Here is a 24,590-nt window from a genome sequence, read left to right as displayed (position 1 = left end):
AGCTACAGTGAAAAACGTGACCCACCTTTGAAAAGGTGTCCACGTGAAGTGAACGTGTTCATGCAGTGTGAGAAAGAACAGTGGTGATCGCACTTCAATGATTGTCCCAGTGTGGCTTTCTAGCACAGCTAAGAATAGCAGAGAAATCTTGGTTTATGCATTACTAGATACACAGAGCAGTAATACCTTCATAGACCAAGATGTCTGCCAAAAAATTCAAGCGCACACAGAACCTGTCAAATTAAAGCTGTCAACAATGACTGACAAGAGTTCAATAGTGAATTGTCACAGAGCAGTTGGATTGAAGGTGAGAGGGTATTGTTCACAAGAGTGCATTGAACTACCACCAGCCTACACGCAGGACTACATCCCGCTGGAGAAAAATAGTATTCCAACCCGTGATACAGCATCAAGATGGGTTCACCTTCTCAGTGTGGCCGAAGAGATGCCAGATTTGTTGAATTGTCCTGTAGGACTACTGATTGGCTATGACTGTGCAAGGGCTCTAAAACCAAAAGAAGTGATGTCAGGGGAAGAGCATGAACCCTACGCAGTCAAGACAGCGTTGGGCTGGAGTATAGTTGGAGCCACTATGCCTTGCACTAATACAAGAAATGAGACTGGATTCTGCCATCGCATTTCTGTGAAAGAACTTCCACCCATCACACCCACCTCTGTGATTAAGGCATTAGAGATGGATTTTCTGGACAAAAATCCAAAAGACAAGACAATATCACAAGAAGATATTCAATTTCTAAATGTTTTGAATGAGAAAATCAAGCACAATGAAGAGGGACATCTAGAGATGCCTCTGCCATTTAAAGCGCGTCCTCAGCTTCCAAGCAATAAGCAGCTTGCTACAGTGCGTCTAAAGCATTTAAGAAGAAAGATGGAGAAGAATCCTAAATACAGGGAGGATTACATTAAATTCATGGACAATGTTTTTAGAGATGGTGATGCAGAGGAGACAAGTGTGGTCCCTGAAGAAGGCAACATATGGTACATTCCACACCATGGGGTGTATCACCCTAGGAAGCCTGAAAAAATAAGGGTCGTATTCGATTGCTCCGCCAAATTCGAGGGCACCTCTCTGAACGACCACCTGCTCACAGGCCCAGATTTAACGAACACTTTGACTGGAGTCCTGTGTAGATTTCGACAACACAAGATTGCGATCAATTGCGATGTGGAAAAAATGTTTCATCGCTTTCACGTCAGCCCAGAAGATCGGGATTTCATGAGGTTCCTGTGGTGGGACAATGGGAACACGGAAAGTGAGCCCAAGGAATACCACATGCGAGTGCACATATTTGGTGCTGCGTCATCACCGGGATGTGCTAATTATGGCATGAAACACCTTGCCAGTAAATATGAGAAGAGCCATACACTGGCAGCAAGTTTCATTCGCAAGAATTTTTATGTGGATGACGGGCTGGTCAGTGTCAATTCGGTTGAAATAGCCAACCAGCTCATTAGTGAAGCGCGAGAACTCTGTAGTAAGGCACAGCTGCGTTTACATAAATTTGTCTCCAACAACAGAGATGTTTTGAATGCAATACCAGAGAGTGAACGTGCTAGAACTGTGGAAGATGTAGACCTGAACTACAGTGAGCTTCCAATACAGAGTGTACTGGGAGTAAAGTGGAACGTTGAGAGAGATGCATTTTCATTCAATGTCGTCCGCACAGAAAAGGCAGCCACACGGAGAGGAATCCTATCAACAGTCGCCAGTGTTTATGACCCACTGGGATTTCTTGCTCCCTACCTCTTGAATGGTAAAAGAGTGTTGCAAGAGATGTGCAAACAGGGTATGGGATGGGATGAACCTGTTCCCCCTGAACTAAAGTCAAGATGGGAAGCATGGCTCCATGACTTAGAGAGTCTTCAAAAAATTGAAATTCCAAGGTGCTTCATTCCTGAAACCCTTGGCACGATCCAAAAAATTGAGCTGCATCATTTTTCAGATGCCAGCAACAACGGCTATGGGCAGTGCTCATATATCAGGATCGTTGCAGATGAGCAAGTGCACTGTACATTAGTAATGGGTAAGGCCAGAGTGGCACCCATAAGGGTTGTCAGCATACCCCGACTTGAGCTAACAGCAGCTACGGTGTCTGCTTCTGTTAGTAATACCCTCCGAGAAGAACTGGAGCTGGAAATAGATCAAGAGTTTTTCTGGACCGATTCACAGGTGGTGCTCGGGTACATTAAAAATGAAGCCAGACGATTTCATGTATTTGTAGCCAACCGTGTTCAGAAGATAAGGGACTCTACTGATCCTAGTCGATGGTTCTATGTTGAGACGGGTCAGAATCCAGCAGACCATGCATCTAGAGGTCTCAAGGTGGCAGATCTTCTAGAATCAAGTTGGCTGAGAGGACCAGAGTTCTTAAGGGAACCAGAAATTTTTACAGATCAAAGAACACCAGAGCTTCTTGTGGGCGACCCAGAAGTAAAGGTCTTAAAAACTGATACTGTTGAACAGGACAGCTTCTTGAAAAGGCTGTCAAGAATTTCTGATTGGAACACAGCCCTCAATGTCATTGCTCGGATCCAAAGACTGGCACATAAAGACAAAACTGGACCCATCAGTGTTGAGGAACGAAGAGAAGCTACGCTTGTGCTCATCAGAGCAGCACAGAGAGAGGCCTTCGAAGCAGAACTCAAATGGTTTAGCCAAAAGTCCATGAAATTGCCAAAAACTCACAAGATGCAACAACTTGATCCAATATTTGAGAATGGATTGCTCAGGGTAGGAGGCAGATTAAGAATTTCTTCTGCATCCCTGGAATTAAGGCATCCGGTGATTTTACCAAAGGAAGGCATTGTCACACAGCTGATACTTGACCATTGTCATAAGAAGACACAGCACCAAGGCCGAGGGCAAACATTGAATGAGCTCAGAGCCAATGGTTTTTGGATATTAGGTGCTAGCAAGTTGGTGGCCAAGTATATTAAGAACTGTGTCACTTGCAGAAAGGTTCGTGGGCCGACAGAACAACAACGTATGGCAGACCTGCCCAGTGACCGAGTTGAACCCTCTCCTCCGTTCTCATACGCTGGGATTGATTGTTTCGGCCCTTTCTACACCAAACAGGGTCGTAAAGAACATAAGAGGTATGGTCTATTGTTTACATGCCTCAGCTCTAGAGCCATCCACATAGAAATGTTGGAGGACCTCACCACTGATGCATTTTTAAATGCTTTGAGATGCTTTATAGCAATCAGAGGAGCAGTAAGACAGATTCGCTCTGACCAGGGTACAAATTTCCTTGGAGCAAAGAATGAATTGAAGAAGGGTCTAATGGCTCTAGACAAGGACCGGATTGTGACTTTCCTTGCAAGAAAGCAGTGTGACTTCCTCATGAATGTTCCTGAAGCAAGCCACATGGGGGGCATTTGGGAACGCCAGATACGGACGGTTAGGAGCGTCATGAGCACTGTTCTGGCACAAGCTAATGGAAGACTTGATGACACCTCATTGAGGACATTTTTCTATGAGGCTATGTCGATTGTAAATAGTCGTCCGCTCACCACAGACACTATCAATGATCCTAAGAGTGTTGAGCCTTTAACACCTAATCATTTGCTCACAATGAAGTCTATTGTGCCCCTCCCACCACCAGGCAATTTTGTAAAAGAAGATTTATATGCCAGAAAACGGTGGCGTAGAGTGCAATACTTATCGGAGCAATTTTGGAGCAGGTGGCGCAAAGAATACCTGGCTAACATAAGCCTGAGGCAGCGATGGCATGTGCCCAGAAGGAATGTGAGGGTGGGAGACGTAGTTATTGTCAAGGAGGACAATGTTCCCAGAAACGAATGGAGACTTGCCAGAGTGGTCGAAGCAAGGAAGGAGGATGATGGTTTGGTGCGCAAGGTCAAAATTCAAATAGGCCACAGTAAGTTAGGTAAGCAAGGTGAACGCTTAACACAACCAACCTTTCTTGAACGTCCAGTTCAAAAACTAGTGGTGCTAGTTGAGCAGAATACATAGGCTAGTATCACAATAGCGTTTAGCGCTGCTGTTAAGGGTTAAGCTGTTACACAAAATAGGTGTGATAGTTATTTTCTTATTTGGGGAAAATTACAAGATGTATTTCATTGGTTTAAAATAGAGGTAACATAAATCTTTGTAATTTTGGTGGCAGTGTAGCTGTCGCTGAGAGTATTGTTTATTCATTTATTTTTTGTTGTTTTGATGGTTTTGTGTATGGATGCTTTTGTTTATGTAGTTGACGATGTATATTGAGTTGTGATTATGATGACCCCTGCTGGTCATGTGATGGGCGCACTGAATGGTGGGAAAAATGTGCAGTCTGTTTTTTTTTTGGAGCTACGATATATGAGCGGAGTTCGAGTTTGGCAGCTCCTGATTTTCTGGTTGGAAGGCGCACACGGTAAGAGAGTGTGGTCTTTTTTTTTGTGCATTTTATATTTGTTTTGTATGTGTGATAAAACTGATGTAGAGAAGCCATATTTATGTTAAAATGTGGTTATGTTATGTTTTGTGTTATTTCAGTTTTTCACGGTGTTTGGTTCAGTTTGGAAAAGATAGACAATAAAGCTCAATCAAACATCCGTTGGATCGTGGTTTTTCTGACCAGGAAGAAAAGCTTTGGGAGCAGCTACAGTATGGACAGCATTAGAGGACACTCTAAACATGTATCATTCTGCCATGAGCTCAGTCCTTTCCAACTGTGCCTCCGTCAGCTTCAGTGTGTTATAACGCTCCTAATTCTACTCAAATATTCTCCTTTAATGTCAAATAAACAGCTGAAATGGTGATTTTGATAGTAATATACTGTACTGTGTTTTTCACTATGTTTGCACACATGTGTTGTAATGCATCATGTCAGCTGATTGACGGGGACTGAAAGTATTTAAGATGACAACACTGTATTTATCAGAAGTATGAGGGAGAACATGTGTTGCTCCAAATATCACTGCAGCCAGACAAACGGGCTGTTTACTGCCATTTGGACTGGCCAAATGACTTTTCATTGACCATGTAACAGAATTACTGAGTGTGTAATAATTACAGAATAATACTTAGACATTGCTATAACAACAGTGGCACAACATCTATCCAAGTTAACAAGTCATCAAGGTTACTAATGGTTATTATAGAGCATCATCTACAGTTTACCAACAGTTACTGAGCAAACCACTTAACTCACCACTCACAAAGAACCTTCACACGGGTATTTACCTTCAATGGTTGCCACAGTAACCATCAACAGATCAAAGGAAGGAGAGAGCAGCATTTGTCTCCATTAATATCTCCTCTCCACGCAGGACACTGTTGGACAGACAATGAGACTTATTATTATCTAAAACCACATATTTCATTGAGTAGCTTCCATGTCGTGTTACACAGACGCAGTCTAAACCAATTCTAACTTGAATGACGTCACTTTTTTTTCATAAAAACAAATCACATTTTCTCACAGACTTGTTACTTTTTTATGAGTTAACTGCAGGAGGACCAGGCCTGACAGCAGCTGCTCTGGTCAAATATCAACACAGTGATAGAGCTGCTCTGCTTCCGCTCGCCTGTGCGTCGTTACCATGGTAACGAGCCATGGCCCTGTAACTTACTTGTGTTGCTGTTGTTGGATATAGTAGCTGTGACAGAAACACCCGAGCTTCGTGGCCGCAGACATGGACGTGGTACCTGCTACACATCACGGGAAACTTGACAAAAGAAACCCGGTGATTTCAGCGTTCGAACGAGACGTGAACTCGTTTATGACGCTGATGAGACGAGTTTCTTCAGACACACGCGACAGCAACGGCTCTTTCGCTAAAGGGTAAGATAATGTTATTATAATTGGTGTTAAAGGCGTCAGTCGTGTGTCCGAAGATAAACCAGCAAACGCTCGAGCGTAAATTAGCCATGAAATTAGCTGAAACGGTTCAGAGCGAGCTGACGTAATGTATGGGGTTTCCCACTTCCGGTCACTGAGGGCCTGAGGGCTGACGTTGTCCTCAGGACAAACGTCTCTGACCCAACGTTTGTCATTTTTAAGGTAATTTGACTGGAGTAAAATTAACAAATGATATACTTGATGATGATGATGATGATGTAAATGATGCTGCTGTTAAAACAAAGTCTCCATCGTTTGTGCTAATGGGAAACTGTGCCTTCACACACACACACACACACAATAAGGGTGATCGTTACAGTCAGACTGTAGTTAAATTACAAATTTAAAGCCCCACATTCTCATGCTCAAACTGATAGATTTATGTTCTTTGAGCTGCTGTTAAAAAAGACTTGACACATTCACAACCATTGACAATAAATGTGTGTATTTATAGAAATAAATAAATTAAATGTCCCAAATGTGTGTGTAGCGCTAGTGCTGGTTAGCCGGTTAGCAGAGATAAAGTAATTTTAACCGTTACCAAATATATTTTTCAGGATTTTAAATAAGTAAACTATCAATTAAATGATTGAGCAACACAATGTAAGTATTTTCATCTTTTTTGAGAACTGTCACGAGTGATTAACCGTTATCAGTTATGTTCTATTATTATCAGTTATGAGTGCTCACTGTCTCTCTGCTCTTTATGTGCTTGGAAGATGTAATAGATATTTGTTTTTATTTTACACTGATTGTCCTCTTTCCAGTCTCGTTTCAAATCATTTGTGATATGATTGATTTTCCTTTGCAGGATTAAAATCTTGGTGGACATATGGGGAAAGTACAAACGTCGACTGCCTTCAAAGTTCTACCAGGAGCGAATGATGCAGGTTGCAGATTTTCTCTTTGGAATAAAGGTAAATTATAGTTTCCGAACAGGAAGTTGAATGCATTTCATCAGCCATTAAAACATGTCCATGGTTCTTATGTCATGGCTGATTTGTGTATTTTATAATACGAACAAACTGAAGCACACTTTAAAAATGTCAAATACATGTTTTCTATTGTCTCTTTTTATCTACATGTACAATCTCTTGCCCTTTAGTATTTTCACAGTTCATTATATGATGTTTTTTTCCTGTAGGTGTATGAAGTGGCACTGTGGCAGGGCTACAGCCTCCACCTGCTGCAGTACAGCTCAGTGGCCATAACTGACATCACAAGCGTGGACCACTTCATGGCCTGTTTCTTCCCTGAAGGATTTGACACAGACGAAGATGAGTTTGCCATGAAGGTACACGTTATTGTGTGTTGTGAGGTTGTTTGTGAACTGTGTGTGTTATGTTTGACCAAAGTTACAAACGTTATTGTGTGGAAAAGTCACTGATATTGACCTCTGCATGGGTGTGTGTGTAGTTTCGTGCCATGCACAGCTCTGCACTGTGTATCTTTAAGATGGAGGAAAGGCACGGCGTCCTCAGTCAGGACGGGTCCTCTCGACTGCTGTGTGTGCTGAACTTCCTCAGGATCACGATGCAGGCGCTTCAGCAACATGAACACCTCTGCTGGCAAATCTATAACGGTATATTTGTACAACGGATCTGGTTTTAGTCTGACAGAAAAAGTAGCAAGAACGAGTTGAGACGAACAGAAATGGCACAAAGTGTTGTATTACTAATTTAGAATGAGAAAAAAAGTGACAATGTTAGTAATAAAGATCTAATGGTACCCTACTATGCCCAGAGATACAGTATGTTAGCACTTCTCTTTTATGGCAATATTTAAAATGAACTAATGATAAGTGATCTACTACTTAAAGTGAAGTGAGAAATCGTGAATTGTAGTGTATTAGATATCAGATTGTGGAATTAACCTCATCGTGCTCATCTTTTCTTTCTTATAACTTTTCAGGTACATTACACATCTACACCATCTGTCGTTATTTGATGACCAAGAATTGTAGTGCACAGGTAATTAGAGCTACAGTGCATGACAGTTGGGACGTGAACCACTGTATTCTTGTTGTTTTGTCACGTCTGATATGCTATTAGGAGAAAGGTAAAATGGAAGGCAATAGTGAGTTTGCTGTGATTCACTCCCTGCTACACATTAGTTTCTGTCCCTTGATTCATTTTGGTCTGTAAGTGTTGTGACTAAGACAGAAATTGTCCTTTTTGCTCCTTAGGCTCTGGAGTACCTTCTGTGGGCAAGCATCAGTTTCGAACTGTCCATTCCTCTGATGACTGCTAACAATTTGCCATGGATTGTCACGCTCTACTGTGCTGTCTGCCACTGTTACTATGACAACCAGGCCTTAGTGCAGGCAGAGGTGAAAGACACACGTCATCTGCATCCAAACACACAATCTTCACAAGTGACTGTTCAAAGGCTTAATATAACAAATGCTATCAGGTCTCATTCTCATGAACCTGTTCTCAGTCTGTGCGGTGTTAATTAGCTGATTATTTTAAAATACATGTATTGCTTAGTTTCACTGGATTATGTCATAACATTCTGCTCGATGTATTACTTGCTACACAAAGGTTTCATATTTCAATGTGTTAAAAATACTAGTGCCATAGAGTGAAACTGAAACACCTGGAAAAGATACACACAAACGATTCTGAACCAGTTGGTTTTTTTTGTGTCAAAATGCTTTCAGGAATTTGCCAGGAGAGCCCTCGGGAAAATCAATGAGCTCGCAAAGCTGGAGGAGCAGAGTGAAATTCCTGCCACCAGAGAGACCCAGAGAGCTTATAAAGAAGCCTCCATCAAGGCAGGAGACTCCGCTGATCAACATAGACTCATACTCGTACATGCAAATACAAACCCATGCCAATCTTTGACTCCGATAAGCTAAAATTAGCCCAAGTTTCTAACTCCATCAGTGTTACTGTATGAACACAAACACAGATATGAATGTTCTTGTGACTCTCTGACCACAATCAACAGCTCATGGCTGTTTGTTTGATTCTAAAGATGATTGAAATCTGTTTTCTCCAGCTCGGTGCCATGATGTTCAAGCGGACAGTGTATGAGGCCAGAAGAAGACCCAAAGCTCTGGTCAAAGTCAAGACTAAAAACACCCTCAGAGACATACCTAATGTAACGACTTTACACTTGATTGATTATTCAGTGTAAAGTTTGATATTTTAATATTTTTAAATACATGCTTTTAGTAAGACTTACTTTAGCGTACACCAGTGTTTCCTAAGTATTGCAGTTTGCCTCAGGCAGGGATATAATAACTCTTCTACTTGATACTCAATTATTTGAAACATATGAGATGTGATGTCTGAACACCTCTGTCGACCTTAGGTGTCATGGCCTCGCACTGCAACAGAGCGCACCCTGGTGGCCCTGTTTGACTGCCGGGCAGCTCAGTTCTTGGGCGTCTTAGAAGCACTTTGGGACAGCACAAGACAGCCGCTGCAGACGAGGATGCCAGACGAACCAGAGCTTCAGGAAGTGATCCTGGAACTCCTCTCTGCTGGCATCAGCATCTTATCTGGTGAGCAAAACAAAAATAAAAAGGAATCACAATGCTGACAATGTGAGGAGGGATTTAAGGAGTGAAATGCTCACCGTGATGTCATTTTTATGTTTGTTAAGGAGTCACAACTAACAGTGAGCAAAGACCTGATGACCTCCCAAAACTTTGTCTTAGCACTCTGACACCAACATCCTCTCTAATAGATTTAGCCATTAATGGTGAGTGGGGTTTTTTCTTACATCACAGCTATGTCGCGGTGCTGGATGTTTGTTTTGTATATTAGTCTGAAAATGTTGTGCCATAACAATGTGATCTGTTACTGTCTGTTTCATTAGGGGAAAACAAAGTAGCCATCATGTCTGGGGTGAGGTTTATTAAACTGTTGTTTCAGTACAAGCAGCCAAACACCTTTACTGAACTTGCCAAAGAGATGCTGCAGGTTTTGTCTGTGAGTGACACAGATCTATTACATCTCAGTCAGGTCTCTCTTATGTATTCTTGTGTTTCCAGGTTGAGATTATTGTTTGTTGTTTCTCTGTGTCAGGGTGTGGAAGGTCTGGCGTTCAGGAAGGCAGAGATTGAACTGGCTTTACTTGACAGATGCAACAGTGTGCTGTCTTCACAGAGGAGCCTTCCTAAAGACAACAACACGAGTGCCGGTGGGAAAAGTCAAATGTGCCAAATTCAGTCAGTTAATGTCAGTTGTGTCAGTTGTGTCACTTATTGTTGGTGTTTGGTGTTTCCTGCAGACAGACACAAGTCTCCATCCTCACAGAGTGATGAGTACATCTGCCTGACAGCTTTCCTGCACACGTCAGTGTGTGACTCTGCCCCTGTAAGTCTTCATGTTGTGGTTCAGGTTTAAATTGAAATGAGAACTTTTAGTGTCTGTATGTGTACACTGTCCATGTACGTGTGTGTGTGTAGGAGTCGCAGCCGGACAAGGACCTGGTTTTGGATGTTGTGTTATTTCTCTGGGGTAAAGTGAAGGTGGTGTTACAGAGAGATAACATGAAAAATCCAGAGTTTTCACACTATCGTGAGAAGGTAGATGCATACGACAAGGTATGTATTTAGCACTGTTTAGACAAAAATACATGAATTTGACTTCAAATCTTGACAGTGTGTTTAATACTGTTTGTGTTGAACTGTATTTCAGTGGCTGTGGTGTTTGTATAGACTGTGTGAGGTGGCCTTTGCCTATGACCTGGCTACTATGGACTGCACAGTGGTGACAGAGATGATCCACACGTTGGTCATTTGGCTAGAATGTGTCGCTGAACACGCCAATCAAACACAACATCCAGGTGAGGGGATACTTTCTATGGACCAAACAAAAACCATACTCGTGAAAGATTGATTATTGTCAAATGTTATGTGCAGCAGCTCCTGAGGCAGTTTATGATGGACAGACGGGGAGATCTTTCTCTCTTCTTCAGGTATGTGTAGCATCAAAGATTTGTTAAAAACCTATGAATGAATGTTTGGAAATGTAATGAGTGTCTGTGTTTGTGTGTGCTTGCAGAGCTCCAGCACAGATTTGCTACAGAAGGTGTTTGAGGTCACGAGGAGAGGTCTTCATGCTCTGGAAAAGGGTGTTGCTACACTGCTGCCCAGAGACTCCTCAGCAATCACAGACTCTGCCTTCATGCAGGTAGGCAATCGACCTGTGCTGCCTTGAGCTATAATCTCAGCACTGCAGTGTGGATGGAAATGATAGTTTTAGAGTATTATCTGTCTCCTTCTGACAGAAATGTTGTCCCCATCCTCCGTCGACTCCCTCCCTGTCTTCTCCAACATCATCTGAAGATGGACGTGAGGATGATGGAATAAGTAAAAAGGAAAAAGAGGAAATGCAAACTACAACAGAAAGAGTTAAAGACTCCAGAGACAAACAATCCACATGTGCATATATGTGGGTTTTAGATCTTCATTTTGAAATAAACATCATCCGCCACAGGGCGTCTCTCAAGTTATTGCAGCTAAATGCAGGTCAGACAACATTATTAAATGGTGATTTCTGAGAATATAATCCAATTGTCCTGATTCATCAATTGTTGTGTGTAGTTGCCGAGTCTGACCTGTTGGATCAGATGAAGAAGAACAAGGTGTCCAGAGCTCTTTTCCTCATCCAGAAAGCATCGCTGGTGTTCAACACCATGGAAACAAATAAAAGCAGCAAAACCAAGAGTCTGCTAAAGGTTTTACACACACACACACACACACACACACACACACACACACACACACACAACAAAAGCAGCAAAACTTTTGTTGTGTGTCTGTTGGGTTTAGTCATTTCTGGGATTTAAAGGTCCAGTGTGTAAGATTTAGCACCATCAGATGGTGAGACTGCAGACAAACAGTTCACACCTCCCTTTCTCCAGCATGTCAGGGAACTACGGAGAAACACTCCTTCTCAACTCTCTCCTGCTTCCCTCTTCTCAGGTTTTTGTGGGTGAATGAGCTGTTCTTCATCTGAGTAGTAAGCTCTCACTGGAACACACTGTTTTAGAAATATGGTAGTGCTTTAATCCAAGGTCAAACATTTGCACACTTAGACCAACATACTGTATGTATGTGTAATATACTTTATATCATCAGGCTTTATCCTCTACATGAGGGTCTCAGGGGCCAATCCCAGCTGACACGGGGTCCATCTCAACCATTCACGCTCAAACTCACACCTACGGTCAGGTTAGAGTTCTAGAAAAGTGTTGATGAAATTGAAAAGGTTTGTCTGTGTGCTCTTGCCAGGAGGCTTCGTCTCTGATAGAAAAAGCAGAAGTTGAGGAGAAAAGACTGTATCACTCCACCATCTCAAGGACTGCAGCTGAAAATAAAGATAAAGAAATGAAGGAGGAAGTAGAAAACCCTCCACCTCCCCCCATCCTGCTCTCACGCACTGACCACTCCTTAACCTTTGCCCCAGCGCCTTATAATCAGGAGAAACAAGTGAGATTGGGCTTTAATAATGTTGTTAATCTCACAAATCATCCAACACAAATGACAGTGTATTTTTTATCAGGTGTGCTGGTACCAACTGTGCGGCCGTGCAGCTGAGGGCCTTAATCAGAAAGTTCGACTTGGAGATTGCAGCCTGCCAGGAACTGAGAATATGGTGGAGTTTATTTCACAGATGAGTCTGAGATTTAATGAGGCCCATTATTGTCATCGTGTGTGTCGCTGACATGAGCTCTGACCTGTGTGTGTTTCCAGGTACCAGCAGTGTCTGGGAAATGTGTGCTGACAGTGGAGGGGCTTGTGCCCAACCAGAAATACGTGTTTGCTGTTGCAGCTTACAACAACCAGGGCAAGCTACTGGGCAATGCCATTGGACGGACGACGTTCCCACTGCTGGCATCCATGCCCGTGCCTCTGCTTTCCACGTGGGCTCACTTGGCTCAGGTACACAGTGAATTGCCTACTTGGCGCAAGTTTGTCACCTCACGATATCACGACCTTCAGTACTGTGTCTCCAGTCCAATACGGTTGTTTTGCACCTATTTACTATTTACTTACAAATTCTTTGCCCATAAACTTATCTCTTTACTGACTCATCTAAAAAACAAACTTGACCTGTTGTTGGTGGAGAGGCTGTGGCAGTAAAATGAATACATGGACTTGATAGTGTGTGTGGCTTTTTTTCACTTGCTCAGGTGTCTTTTCAAACACAGCAGCATTCCTTAGCAAAGAGAGCCTGCAAGGAACTGTGGAACCACATTACATGCCCTGACCCGTGCTCAGACAGTACACACGACACACTCGCCACCACCAGGTATTATTACATCCTCACAGTTCAAATCAAAGAGCCTGTATTTCTTTGCTTATCTCCTTCTCACCGTGCACTAGGCTGAATGAACAGACCCTTCAACACTCCTCTCCTCACTTGCGTCAGTTGCTCCTGACTTCCATCTTCATTGAGACAGAGATCAACGTTCAGCAGAGTTCTCTCTACTGTGACTCATTCAGTGAAAATGGACCGTTCATATGGGAGCAGGTCTGTATACTGGCCAACAGTCTTTTCAGGTCAAGGGTCGAGTTCAAAAGTGTGTGTATAATGGATTTAACATGAGATTTTTGCTTGTGTTTGTTTGCAGGAAGCCAGATTGTCAGAGTGTGAGCGACTACTGGTAGCGCTGGACTTGTCAATGTTTTTAAATGACGATGCTGCTGCTGTGCAGGCTGTAGTGAGCTGTTATGGTCTTCTAGTTCCTCTAATCTTCCACCAGATTCCCTGCAAGCCTGTGATACAAGTAAGCACAAAGCACTATTACAATTCTTGATATTCTGTTTGACCAAAGCAAATATTACTGCGTCCGTAATCTAACGTCACAAACTGTGAACGATGCCTTTGTTGTGATCTTCAGGTGCTGAAGAAATGCTTGATGGTTTTGGAGGCGAATTCAGATCTTCTCAAACAAAAACGGGCCGGAAACGTCTCAGAATCATTAATGCACATGATCGCCTGCATGACGTACTATATCACAAAGGTGTTTATTTGTAGTTAATTGTATTTTTGTGTGCGCACAAAATAAAGGTTACAGAGGTCTATAAAATACAATAGGGTTCATTTAATGAATGAAAATGAACTGTATTAAATCACTTCATTGCTGGGAAAATGATGACATTGTTTTTTGTATAATAGACGTCACGAGTGCTGGGTCAGTATCAGCTGGCTCTGGCTCTGATGGATTGTGGTCGTAGGCTGCTCCAGGACGTCTATGAGGCCCAGCTACAGATCACCACAACTGTCAATGAAGCTGTAAGAAAGAGGAGAAAAACAGACATCTCATGACTGCAGAATCATTTACTCTACAATCTTGGTCTTTGTGTGTTTGTTTGTGTGTTATTTAAGACGGCAGATCATGCTGCAGCCAAGTGTGGAATGAAGATAAGTCTTCAGCTGAAGGCGTTGCAGGCCAAGAACAAGAAAAGACTCACACCTGAAGCAGCTGCCGCCACAGGAAAGGGTCATTGTTTTTGTGTATTAGCCTATACTATGTCGTATATTTAATTTCCCCAGTTTGTTTTGTGAACAGTCATGAACTTCCTCAAGCATAGGTGACGCTGCAGTTAAACAATGATCCATGTTGAGCCCGACTGTCTTTATTTTTGTAGAGATTCCTCGTCCACTGACCGGCTGTGAGGATCCAACCCTTCTGTATGATCTGATTCACAGTAGCACATTACAGGATGTCTATGACAACGGTACATAATCACATGCACTAACTTCCTTTCATGATCAATTGCTGATGTTAATTAACATCTGTCTATCTATTTTATATTTACTGTACAGTAATGAAACTCCGGAGAAAAGCATATTTCACAGAGTATGCAGCGCTTCTTCTTAAGAGAACCATGGAGGAAGGCGACCCAGACCGGGTCCTAAAGTGGGGCCAAAATATATTAGAATTTCTTTCCAGGTATGTATTTACTATATAGCGTTCATTTTTTAACGCTATCAGTGTTACTGCATTGTATTGTTGACTTTAATTTGGCCTGCACATACGTAGCAAAGGAAAGCATCTTTATTGTCATTATACAACAACTGGTATTGCACAACGAAATGTCGAGGTCAAATGGAGGGTTGATCCGAGCCGCTGCGACTCGGCAGGGACCAACCGGACCGAATGTAACTAACATTCTAACATGTTTTGATATTAGAATATGTAGACTTAACCGTATGTGCATTTATTTCTCAGGCGTGACGCCTCGACGATGCTGTCCTTAAGATGTACGGAGAGTCACAGTCACAGTGTTCAGGCTTCAGAAGAAAATGAACCACCTCAGGTAAAATACTGATTTACGCACAAGCACATACAGTACGCTTTCCTGAAAACATCGGTTCATATTTCATTAACCTGTGGCAGCAGCTTTCATATTTGCCTCTGGCATTGCTGAATTATTTCCCTGAGTAATGTTTTATAAATCAGCCCAAATTTACTCTGGAACCACATGTACAAATTCCTTGTGGACTGAGCTTAATTTTATGTTTTTTTCATTTTTTTATGGTACTAATATAAAATTAGTACCGTCATCCGTTTTAGTTTTAAAATTTTGGTTTTAATATAAAAATGAATATAAAATTCACACGCTTTTTTAAAACAGAAGAAGAACACACCATCTACTGATGACACAAGAAAAAAGATCAAGCAGAAAATCCCATACAGCAGAATCCTGAGTGTGACAATGAACAGGTAAAGTGTGTGTATTAGGGTTTTCAGTGTGTCATTTCATTTGTGTTTGTGTGTTCATGTAACTGCATGTTAACTGGCTCTCTCTCTGTTTGCTCAGGGAGACGCAGACTGTGAAGAAGCTGTACGCCATGATGTCGTCTGTGGCCCAACGCCACAAGAAGCAGCGTCAGATGAGGGAAGTGTGCTGTGAGGAGAGAGTGTGGAAGTCACATCTGAACTTCAGCATCGCTCAAGCACATATAGCGTTGCTTTATCAGGGCCTGAACCAGCTGCATGGAGGAGTCACACGACAGCATCACAGGTTCTTTAAAACATAACAGCTACATCAAGTTTCCGTAAAATACTTGAAAGTATGTATTTAATTGATTTAGTGAGTTTAGTTGGTGACATCGGTGTCTTAGCCTCAGAAGTCTTACAGTAAATCTCGGAGAAACTTTTCCAGTATTTCCAGCATGAAGTTCCTCCATAATGCTGTGTATGATGTGTCTCTCATATTGTGTGCTGTATGTGCTTTGCTCAGGTACAGCCAGATAACTCCCGTTTGTTTCTCTCTGGCCTACTCTGGTGTCCTGGTACGGAAGAAAAAGGAGCAACAGCTGTCTTCTAAATGCGAGGTGGTCTTGGAGAGAGACTCCTCTAGGAACCATGTGGCTGTAAAAGAAGATGGTGAGGAAATGGCACACTGAAAAATTAGAAAGGGAAACGATGTAAATCTCTTAGTTGACTTGTTTCCTCCTTTTCTTCCAGCAGTTAGACTTGATAACTCCATCACTGAGGAGAGCTGTGAGGAGGGAGAGGAGCCCTCTAAAGCCAGGGAACAGCAGGTTGATGAGAACAGTCACACAGCTTCTCTGATGCTGGACTCACTCAACAAAGCTGCTTTACATTTCCACAGGGCCATGGTACTCTCCTCACACAGAGTGACATAAACCCAGGCTTTGTGGAGTGTGTGTGACGTTTGTGTGACTGTATTCCAGGTGTTGGCTCATCGTGGCAGTCACTGGACCACTCTGCAGTGTGTGTGTCAAACTGTGTGGGAACAAAGCTGCAGAATTCAGACCACCCTTCACCTCCATCCTGACTTCCCCCTGACAGCAGAATGGCTACAAACAACCTTCACCCGCCTACTGTCTGTGGCTACAGACCTAACCATGGACATGCTGAACAAACTAGGGGTACACACACACACACACACACACACACACACTGGTTCCTTTTAAAAACTAAACATCTACATTGTAAAACCTGTATATAATATATATATATATATATATATATATATATATATATATATATGTATATATGTATATATATACATGTCAAGACTGTCTTTCTTGTAAAAATGACATGGGGCTGTGTGAGACTTTCATATGGTTCTCTCTTCCAGCTGTGGAGTTTGTATGACACTGAATTAACTGAGGAGCTGGAGTCCAGTCTCCACTTCTCTGCGTCACTGGATGACAGCACTCAGGTGGACCTGCGCTGGGTTCGTACCTTGGTGTTACAAACTCTGGAGCAGCTCCATCATAGTGGCAAATGGGAATGCCTGGCCCACATTGCCTTACTTTTCAATTCCTACACACGGTGAGTTAGATTTTGTATTGAGACAAAGAAAGCTAACGTGAAGTTCTTCTTATTAAAATGACTTATAGAAGACGTTTTCAATCAGAAACTTTGTTTATCATTAGATCAGAGTAAACTGCTGAAAAAAGGACATCTAAGGGCATTTGAGGTGATGGAAATTAGCCTCCTTGTATGTGTATGTTTTCAGGGAACGTTATGCCTTGGTCATAACTCCTCTTCTTATCCATGCTCAGAAGAGGCTGCTGGAAAGGGTTAGTTGTTTTGAAGGACCTGCAGTTCCGCAGCCACATCATGTAAAGACACAGAAAGTCACTGGCAAAGAGGTCGTACATCCTCACACACACACACAGAAACAACGTGTTTGCAACAATGAATCCATTCCTCATGTGCTGTCTTTATGATGTTATGTTTCAGGTGACTGACAGGACGTATGCAGGTTGCCAGCTGCTGTGTGCAGGGTCTCCTCACAACGCTCAGAAACCACACATTCACAAACGTACACACTCCACTCCTCAAGATGCAGCTGAACTTAAAGGTCTGATGAAGTAGCTTTAGTCATGTCACAATATTTTACTCACAAACACAGTTGTCATTTTGATCGTAATACACCAGATAACGTTCCACATAACAAAGCAATGGTGGAACGTGAGATACTGTGGTAAATTACTAAAATGTTTATGTTCTGTGTCCAAGGTGCAGAAATACAGCTCTCCATGTCACTAGTGTGTGTTCCTCTGGATGTAGAAGACACACTGAGGTGTTACCGTCAAGCTCTGGAGAGACGACCACACTGTATTCAGGTTCTCCAGCGTAGTCGCTCACTGCTGTCGCTGCTTCTGGCACACACACAGCCCTGTGAGTTCACCTGTGATTGAGTAGACACACTCAACTCACTCATACAACAGATGTTTCTCACGCACACTGTGTTTCCTTGCTTTTCAGGCTTTGCAGCTCACTGTCATTCTGCAAGCATGGAAGACTCAAGTCTCATTCCCACCCCAAACATCTGTGATCTGACAGAGGAGGACTTCTGCTCTCCAAACGCTCTCTTCAGCCTCCCTATCAGCAATGACCACATACCGACCATCACTGCTGCCTTCTCTACCACCGTTAGTAAGGAATAAACTAGTTTGTGTGTCTCGACCTCTTTCATCCTGCCGTTTCATCTGTGTTTTTGGATGCACCAAAGACAAATTGAATTATTTGAGATCTGATCACTGAAGCTGCATTCAGATGCACCCTGCTCAGTCCAGGTTTTAACATCCTTCCTCAATGTACACTCACGTGGACAGCTCTAGTACAGAAGGGGGGAGTGAGATCCAATCACAGATCGTCACACGACAAACTCAACACGGTCTAATTGTGATCAGACCTCTCAGGATGGATGCACTAAAGATGGCCTCCTCACCTCTCTTTGTTTAGTCTTTTTTGTGACAGCAGTGATGTAGATGTTTATTTAATATAGGAGCATAGAAGCGGGATCAGAATACAGGTGCTCATTCAAAAGAAACAATCCTAATACATGATCATGACAATCATGATACACAAGGACAAGCTGTCCAAGGTTAGTGTATAGAGAGCACCAGCATTCTAAATGACCAGATCATCTAATAACATGACGACAGGCTGTTGGTGTCATAAAGGTCTTACTTTCCATTTTCTTCAGGGTTGCTCCAGGCCAACATTCATGGATCCCTCAGAGTTCAGGCGCTGCATGAATTGGGAAACCTTCATTTCTACAATGGAAACATACGGTTAGAAACGTGTTCTCCTCAATTGTACTGAATAAATGAGTAAGTTGAGTTTTTCATAAATGTTATGATATTTGAATTGTTGTTTTTTTTGTCTCCAGAGCAGCTCACTCGTGCTGGAGTAAAGCTGTAGACTGTGCATTACAGAGCTCACGAGCTGTAGAGAAATGGGACGGGGCGTCATTTGGAAGCAGCTCCCTGAAACATACTCTGAAACAGGCTGGCATGTGGGGATGTCTCCAGGCTGCTGGGCTCACTGCTAAGATTGCACTGTATGTCTAAGGTTTATGACCGACTCAGTATTATTTTGTGTGGTTGTTATTAACATGTTTCTTCTGATTTACAGACATGTCTTTACTTCCAATGTCAGCCAACGAACCAAGTGCTGTCTTCTTTCTGCTTTCCTCTTTAAGGTAATACTTGACTGTAGTATACTTTACTGTGTCTCCTCTATTATTGCTAGAAATGAAAGAAAGAAGGACAACTGCATCCAAAACACAACAGAGTAAAGAATAATATGTGTTTGTTCTTTACATACAGCTGTAAGAGAAAAACGTATTATTTGGTCTTCTTACATTCCTAAGCACAAAGCTCAACAACAACTCAGGACGTCAGCCGCAACTCTCTGATCACACAGGCCTCGGTGTAGCACTGGCACCAGTCATTTATCTACAAAATGTGCCTCTTTACATTTTTGCTGTGTCTACCCTGACTGGGACAGTGGACTGATAACTCAACTGTGCAGTCCTCCCAATGGTCAAAGGTCAGCTCTATGTACCAGCAGAGGAAAGGCCTCCAAAACCCTTTAAATAATCTAACTCTGGGACTCACAGGCGGACTTGTTTAGAGACAGAGACACATGTTGAGTACCTGCGTCTCTTCTCTGACACGTCTCTTGTCTCATGTCTCTCCTCACATCCCGTAGTGTGTGCTTTGCTGCTCGTTGGCTCAACCTGAAGATGACCTACGCTATGCTTCCCATAGTATTGGAGAGGAACTGCTCCCTGGACTCGACCTTTTCTCTGACCCTCACCGGGCTCCTGTTGGTACCACTGTGAGCAGCCTGAACTTCATCTGCCACTGGCTTTTCACCACAGGTTATTTTGTCAAGGTAAGTAAACTCATCTGTGTTCATCTGTCATGTGGAACTCCAAATACTTCATTGTCGTGTGTTTCTGATTTCAGCTGTTGCCCGTACTAGCTCTTTATTTGCATTTTGTGGGGGCCATTTGTAGAGATGTGCATCGATATGTTGAAGGCAAAATACTCAAGGTCAGAATTTTCATCCTCTTCTCTCAGTTAAGTGTATTTCCTTCCTCCCGTGGTCCTGGTAGAGTTTGTAATCTTGGCTGCTGTTTTCTGCAGATCCGTGCCCTCACTGAGCTGTGTCTGTTCTCTGAAGCTGTGAAGGAGGCAGGACAACTCACAAAAGGAATCGGTGTCCCTCTGCCCAGTGGACACCAAGACAATCACCAAGTATGAGAACACAGAGAACCACACAGCTATGTTCTCCCAACCCCTCCCTCTCATCAAAACACCTGAACACACAGAACGTCATGGCATACTTTCTGTCATATTGAAAAACATGTTGTTTGTTCTTGTTCATCATCATCATCATCATCGTCGTTGTTGTTGTTGTTGTTGTTGTTGTTGTGCAGCAGCCTGTGAAGATGTTCTACAGTAACAAGTCTCTGCTGGACAATGCTGAGGTAAACTCTGTCTCTCTGTGCTGATGTGAACGTGATGAGCACATTGTTTTTTGAGTGGACTCTGAGTATATGTGATGCTTGCTGTTGGATGTTAGGCTGTGGAAGAACTTGTGAACTGTGACTTTGCTCCAGCGGTCCAGATGTTGTGTGGACCCACATTATGCCTCAGATACAACCTGGCTCGAATTCAACTTATCCTTGCCCTGAGTAACACCGTACATGGCCCTGCAGTGACAGGTGTGTAAGCATCATCTATGTGTCTGCTCTCTATTTAGAGGTCCAGTGCTAAATGTCATGACACAATTTTAGGACCGTGAATGAGATTCAATCAGGTCATCACAAGATCACAATAACTTAAATTTCATTTTTCATACTGACCAGTAACTGAGCTAAACCATTCACATTCACTTACATTCTAAACTGTGATCATTAATGTCAATATCTTGCAGACTGTCGACGACTTGCAGACGATCCCAGCATGAGACGTTGTTTGGTAAACTCAGAAAACCGTGACGTGGACAGACTGGACACTGAGTGTCCCTGTCTCATGACAGAGGAGACAAAAGTGCTGAGTCTTGGTACAAAGACGCAGCTCACTCCACAAAGCATGAAGGTGAAATCACTCTCTATATAATATGAATGAAATAGTTTTATCCTTGGCACATAACTTAAATATTTATAATCTCCGCTGTTGTAGTTTCTTTTGTTAGAAGGAGTCTCCTCCTTGTTGCATTCCATATCAGAGCAGCTCACAGCTCTGTGCTGTAGTAAAATGGAGAACCTGGAACTGACGATATTGTCCAATCTTCATAAGACCAACCTCTACCTGCAGCAAGGACATGTTGCTCTAGGGTACGCCTAAATTATACATGTGAACTGTGTGTGTGTGTGTGTGTGTGTGTGTTCAATTATCCTCATATGTCTACACTGTCATAACTATGCATTTTAATGTCCTCTTTAGCTGTGAGATGGCAGTTTCATCCATGATGCTGCTGCAGACGTCTCCTGTGATCATGGGAGGATCCACAGCAGACGCTCAGAGGCCTGTGACTGAGCTCCTGCATTACCAGACCACAAAAGAGCAGGTATTATGTTTTATATTTAGCCTTCATATTCCAGCGTGTGAAATCCTTACATACCATTGTACTCAAAGATAACGTTACTACCAACACACTCGCTAGTCATTTAACAGATTACAACAGAACTAATGGAATAACATCACACTTTGTGTTGTTATCTACATCTGTGTGTTTTACTGCTGTCTTCAGGACTTGAACGATTGCATTGTGTCAGTCGCGCCACATGAAGACTGTACAAGAGCAGTGGAGGCGAGTGAGAGAATTGGAGTTTGTCTGTGGCTGCGCTGTCGTCTGGCTCTGGTCCACAGTTTGACTGCACACTGTGGCACAACTGCACCTTTTTCAGGTGAGATTATATGTTGTGATGAGGGTTCTTCCCCGGTATGTGATTAAAGATGCAATATCTTGCATTATTTAAAATACAAAGACGTGTTCCTGTGTGTTGCATAAGGTGTGTGTGTGTGTGTATCTTTTTAAGGTAAGAACATTAATGATGAGGCGGCTCGGGTGTTGCAGGAAGGACTTAAAGAATGTGAATTATTTGAAGACTTCAATATTGGAGCCATATTCATGGTTGAAGCTGCAGAACTGGAAGCACGGAGAGGAAACACTGACAAAAGCATGTCAATGCTTCAGGTACCCAGACATTATTGTCACTTTTATTGACCTCTATTGATGGGATTATTTTGTGACTTTTGGGAAGTTGAATATGCCAGGCAACATGTCGAGACTGTCACTCGTGACGGAATATCATGGACACATGTACAGACACACATGGAGTCTGATTTGACTGTCGAGAGCTAGAATATATCTCTGAGTGCTACCTGATGCTGAAACATGTTTTTCTTTGTCAAATGTCATAAGAAAAGAATAATTATGTAATGTATGATGATAATGGGGGCGAGACTAGATAAGCTTTTGCTTCTCCCGCTTTCCCTTTCGGTTATGTGTATTGTGTGAACTACACTGATGTGTGATGAGTGATCTAAATGTCATGACCGAAATAAACATAAACATAACTTTCATTTATACTTCTTATTACATATATGTCCTGTATTCTTTAGGTTTATTCAAACACAGCAATAAGAATAGAATTTCCACATCTTTTTGGATAATGTAAGGTATTTATTTTCTGTTGCTGTGACCCGGATTTGAACCGGGGTTGCTGCGGCCACAACGCAGAGTACTAACCACTATACGATAACGGCTGGCGCTTTTGTCTGCTCCTCTTTTGTTCCACATTCTCTCTCTGAACATCAACAACACATGAAAACAACAGGCTCACAAACAGCTGTGGCCGAGTTAAACTAATTGATTGAGATGTTTTTTGAGCAGACACGCAGTGATGGGTCACGACTACTTGACTTTTGATTGTGGTTTTTATTTTGCACTTTTTGGTCGTATCTTGTTTCCCACTCACTTTTATTGTGGTTGTTTTTTATTTATATTTGTAGTTATGACCATGCTCTTCTGTTCTTTGTGTGTAGGAAGCAGTGAGTGTTCTGTCAGAACAGACTTGTATACCGTCACGGTCCAATGTGACTCTTTTGAAGGCTACTTTGCTTCTTAGCAACCTGAGAAGAGAACAGAGTTCACCACTTCTACAACTGACACAGAAACTTCTGCAAAAGCAGGTACACAAACACAGACACAGCCATGTGTACAGCATTACACTGTAAATGTAGTATTTCAAATGAGTGCAAAGGTTTAAACCTTACAATTCTTTTGTGTTTTCTTCTTGTTTTTCAGCTGTGTCTGTTTGGTGAGCGTGTGGTTTTGATTGATGGAGAAGTGTCCTTTATTCCTCCTGGACCCAGAAACATCTATCTTCCATACTTTAGAATGCTGGAGCAAACCGCTCTGTGACTCAGAAAATAAAAAATGCATTTTGTATGAATCCTTGCCATTTGTGAAGGGACAAGATGAAGGTAATTGAGAATACAGTACATGTTGCCACTTACACCATCATACAAAAGCACAATACATCAGTTACGTAAATATCTGGATGATTTTTGATTCTACACAAAGACTCAGTGTCATGGGGTTCTGCTGCAACTCCTTAATAGACCAAAGATGATGGCGTAGTCGACTGATATTGTTTCTCTGTTTATTTGTCCAAACCAAGGTGCATAGTGAAAAAATATTGACAGGTGAAAATCGCGAAAAAACATGAAATGTCCCAAAGTGCTATTGCCAAAAGTAATTCAAAATAGTTGAATTTACTGGTGAGCAAAAATAGGTGTTACCTCCCTCGTAACACAATATACTCCGCCTGAGTGGGAGGTAGACCACTCTTTATATTTATGTCTTCTGCCCCTCCCATCCAAACATCAATTATCCCAAAAACTTATTTTTAAATTTTTATTATTATATATAACAACCCAGATGAAAATAAAGCCAAAATATTTCCCCAAATTAACCGTGCCACAATAAACATTGCCACCACCTTTAATAAACAAAATTAATAGATAATTAATTATCTATTGAACAACTAAATGAACTACAAACAATAGTGACGTCACTCTAAGCGTCCCGCCATCGTCATCATTTAAGTGCTCCACTGATGTGAACAATGTTTGGGATGCTGCAGACGCAAACTGAGGATGAGGGGTAAGTAAGTTTGAACCAAGTGAATTGTTAATAGAATGATTATGTAGGAGCGGCAAGTGTGCACCCTTGACGGTCTACAAATATGTATGTGTATGCGTCTGTCTGTGCGCTCTATCAGCGAGTGTGTGTGTGTCATTAGTTACGATGTCACTCCGTCACACTCAGCATGCAGGTTTGATTACTGCACGAAACACATTTTGTTTACACTGTTTTGTCATTTACTGAGCTGTGTTTCTTTAAAATTTAATGTAGGTAGTGCGTGCGTTCAGTTTCCACTCTCATTTTAAAATGTTC

The 24,590-nt window shown here is 42.2% G+C and overlaps 2 protein-coding genes and 1 long non-coding RNA gene across 7 annotated transcripts; 2 read left to right on the top strand and 1 right to left on the bottom strand.

Moving 5' to 3' along the window:
- Positions 1-66: 66 nt before the first annotated feature.
- Positions 67-4,581, top strand: LOC122780247. Its single transcript, XM_044043118.1, has 2 exons — positions 67-4,400; positions 4,523-4,581. The coding sequence occupies exon 1, from the start codon at positions 98-100 to the stop codon at positions 3,995-3,997; it is 3,900 nt and encodes a 1,299-aa protein (XP_043899053.1). The 5' UTR covers positions 67-97; the 3' UTR covers positions 3,998-4,400; positions 4,523-4,581.
- Positions 4,582-5,212: 631 nt separating this feature from the next.
- On the bottom strand, positions 5,213-5,669 carry LOC122780252. The gene is made up of 2 exons (XR_006361674.1): positions 5,602-5,669; positions 5,213-5,302 (listed from the first exon to the last, which is right to left on the bottom strand). It is a non-coding gene; the product is annotated as an uncharacterized LOC122780252 (long non-coding RNA).
- Positions 5,665-23,583, top strand: LOC122780246 (cilia- and flagella-associated protein 54-like). Of its 5 annotated transcripts, none has more exons than XM_044043115.1 (56): positions 5,665-5,813; positions 6,682-6,787; positions 7,015-7,164; positions 7,287-7,452; positions 7,782-7,840; positions 8,056-8,199; positions 8,533-8,646; positions 8,874-8,975; positions 9,189-9,381; positions 9,483-9,581; positions 9,699-9,811; positions 9,908-10,022; positions 10,113-10,198; positions 10,291-10,428; positions 10,523-10,670; positions 10,750-10,802; positions 10,889-11,017; positions 11,115-11,355; positions 11,431-11,564; positions 12,121-12,318; positions 12,392-12,484; positions 12,583-12,771; positions 13,023-13,141; positions 13,216-13,363; positions 13,464-13,619; positions 13,734-13,856; positions 14,012-14,128; positions 14,222-14,336; positions 14,485-14,574; positions 14,663-14,789; positions 15,069-15,156; positions 15,475-15,563; positions 15,661-15,864; positions 16,084-16,229; positions 16,311-16,465; positions 16,541-16,738; positions 16,951-17,147; positions 17,335-17,470; positions 17,562-17,682; positions 17,841-18,002; positions 18,090-18,260; positions 18,814-18,901; positions 19,000-19,170; positions 19,245-19,311; positions 19,824-20,009; positions 20,084-20,170; positions 20,264-20,374; positions 20,557-20,607; positions 20,703-20,844; positions 21,057-21,220; positions 21,305-21,459; positions 21,569-21,692; positions 21,876-22,032; positions 22,165-22,322; positions 23,174-23,320; positions 23,436-23,583. In XM_044043115.1, the coding sequence occupies exons 1-56, from the start codon at positions 5,665-5,667 to the stop codon at positions 23,550-23,552; spliced, it is 7,506 nt and encodes a 2,501-aa protein (XP_043899050.1). In that variant the 3' UTR covers positions 23,553-23,583. The 5 variants fall into 5 exon arrangements, with proteins under 5 accessions (XP_043899050.1, XP_043899051.1, XP_043899049.1 ...); XM_044043116.1 differs by having other exon boundaries at positions 10,747-10,802; positions 16,314-16,465; XM_044043114.1 differs by having other exon boundaries at positions 10,747-10,802; positions 20,560-20,607.
- Positions 23,584-24,590: the final 1,007 nt, after the last annotated feature.

The sequence above is a fragment of the Solea senegalensis genome, linkage group LG13 (genome assembly GCF_019176455.1).
Source record: "Solea senegalensis isolate Sse05_10M linkage group LG13, IFAPA_SoseM_1, whole genome shotgun sequence".
Taxonomy (NCBI): domain Eukaryota; kingdom Metazoa; phylum Chordata; class Actinopteri; order Pleuronectiformes; family Soleidae; genus Solea; species Solea senegalensis.
The sequence above is the reverse complement of the archived record's forward strand: the minus strand, read 5'-3'. Positions and strand labels throughout refer to the sequence as shown.